Source organism: Galeopterus variegatus, unplaced genomic scaffold, assembly GCF_000696425.1.
Source record: "Galeopterus variegatus unplaced genomic scaffold, G_variegatus-3.0.2 Scaffold750, whole genome shotgun sequence".
Lineage (NCBI taxonomy): Eukaryota > Metazoa > Chordata > Mammalia > Dermoptera > Cynocephalidae > Galeopterus > Galeopterus variegatus.
This window is the reverse complement of record NW_007726861.1, coordinates 119,879-121,768: the sequence shown is the minus strand read 5'-3', so window position 1 is coordinate 121,768 and position 1,890 is coordinate 119,879. Positions and strand designations below refer to the sequence as shown.

The 1,890-nt window shown below is 70.2% G+C and overlaps 1 protein-coding gene across 1 annotated transcript in view; it reads right to left on the bottom strand.

Moving 5' to 3' along the window:
* Positions 1–1,307, bottom strand: part of RGS20 (regulator of G-protein signaling 20) — a 77,444-nt gene extending 76,137 nt beyond the window's left edge. The window contains exon 1 of the mRNA XM_008572055.1: positions 1,123–1,307. Within this exon, the coding sequence (XP_008570277.1) occupies positions 1,123–1,191 (69 nt within the window). The 5' untranslated portion in view covers positions 1,192–1,307. The remainder of the gene's footprint in view (positions 1–1,122) is intronic.
* Between the last annotated feature and the right edge of the window lie 583 nt (positions 1,308–1,890).

Below are 1,890 nucleotides of genomic sequence, written 5' to 3'. Positions count from 1 at the left end.
CGGGGGCAGCCGCTGCTGGCTCGGGCTCCCGTCGCCCGGCCGCCAGCACTCTTCACCAGGGTCGCGGCGCGCTAGGCCCTCCTGGCCTCACTCCCCCACAGTCCTGCACTCTGTCCTCCGCATCCGGGCGGGGGGGAACGGTCTCTGCACACAGATCCCCGCCCCCAAGCCCACCTCAGTCTCTGCGCGGTGCCTCTTCCAAGCCCCTCCCCCGCCCGTTCCCCTGCACGAGTTGGGTGGTGGAACCGCCACTCACACCGACCCCCAAAAGCCCACCTGTCTCGGCGCGCCGCCTCCCCTAAGGCCCCCGACGCCCACCGCCGTCCCGCGTTGCAGCCTGCCTCTGCACCCAACCCCCGCCCTCCACCCTCCGCAGCCGGGGCGCCCCGACTCCTTCCAACTTCCCCAGCGCAGCTCGGCGAGTGTGGAAGATCAAGCGCCCGGGTTTTGTTCAAGGAAACCCCCCGCGGCGCCCGCACCTTAACCGCCTTGGCGCAGGCAAGGGGTGGGGGACAGCTCTGTCCACTCGGTTCCCAGGAGCTTGAAGAGAGGCTCCGGGCAAACGCGGACACTGCGCTGATCCTCCCGGGCCCACGTGCGGGCGCCCCGTTCCCCGCCCTGCTCCTGCGCCTGGGTGGCGCTTCTCCGAAAGGGAGGTAACGCGATTCCCGGGAGTGTCTCCCTGTCCTTCCCACCTGCGCTCCAACGACCCGCCTCGGGCACCCGGCCCCGTCCTCGTCCTTGTCCCATCCAGTGAGAACACCGACTCTTCCACCCGCCTGGAGTTACCCGAATACGGGTGCGGGTGGTCGATACGAATTTTAGGCTTTAAGGGCTAGACTCCCGCGTCCCTCACCCAGTCACAGACCCAGGTGGAATCGTGCGGACGTCCTTCAGACACGGACACACCCTCAGTACCCGCCCCCCACCCCCGACACGCGCTAAGAGGGGGCTTCCCGAAGGGGCGACCGACTCGCACCCGCTCCCGCCACGGCAGCGAGGGAGGGAGCCGGAGGTCCCGCCGAGCGTGCGCGCCCCTCCCCGCCTCTGCCACTTGCCAGCCGCAGGCCTCGGGGCGAGTGCGAGAGTTAGAAGCGGGTGTTGAGGAAGCGGGGTACTCACGGTCCCACTGTCCGCCCCGCCAGCGGCTGGGGAAGCTCCGGCCGTCTTGCCTCCGTTGGCCGTGCGCATGCGTCCCGCGTGGGTCTTATTTTTATTGCAATGCCGAGTGCAGCGCTTTCTACACCCGCGATGGCTCTCCTCGGCTTTCCCCTTCCTCCAGCCCTCGGTCTTCTCTGTCCCTCTTCCTTTCCCGGCTCTGCCTCTTCCCGCCCCCTTACTCCCCCTCCCCCTGCCGGGCAATCCCAGGTCTCGCCTCCCTCCCGCGGCGACTCGCGCCACGGTGACGGGGGCCGGGGGCACCCCCGAGGCCCCACGGGGGGACACCCCCCGCGCCCAGGCGGCAGCGCCCCTCCTCCAGTTCGGGATTAGGAGATGCCAAGAGTGTGGGTGCGACGCCAGGCGAGCGCTGAGGGCATCTGCGGAACCCCCTCTCTGTCGCGTCGGCGCGCGGGGGCCGAGCGAGAGACTCGAGCGTGAGGGACGGCGTATTTGCACCTTATGAATGAAAAGGGCCGGAAGGGGGGGCGGGGGGTGTGCGGCGCCGCGCGGAGGGGGTGCTCGGGTCCTCGGGAGTCACGCCTGGGGACTGCCCGCCTCTGCAGGGCAGCCCTCTACCTTCTCCCCTGCCCCGGGGCGCCGCTCTGAGCTCTGTCCCCCCCTCGGGTTCTCCCGCACAGGAAAGGGGCTCTTCACCCTCCCCCGGTCCGCGGAAGCCAGGAGGCCCCACCTGGCAACGGTGGGGGGTGGACGGGGGGGAACCAATTCCAG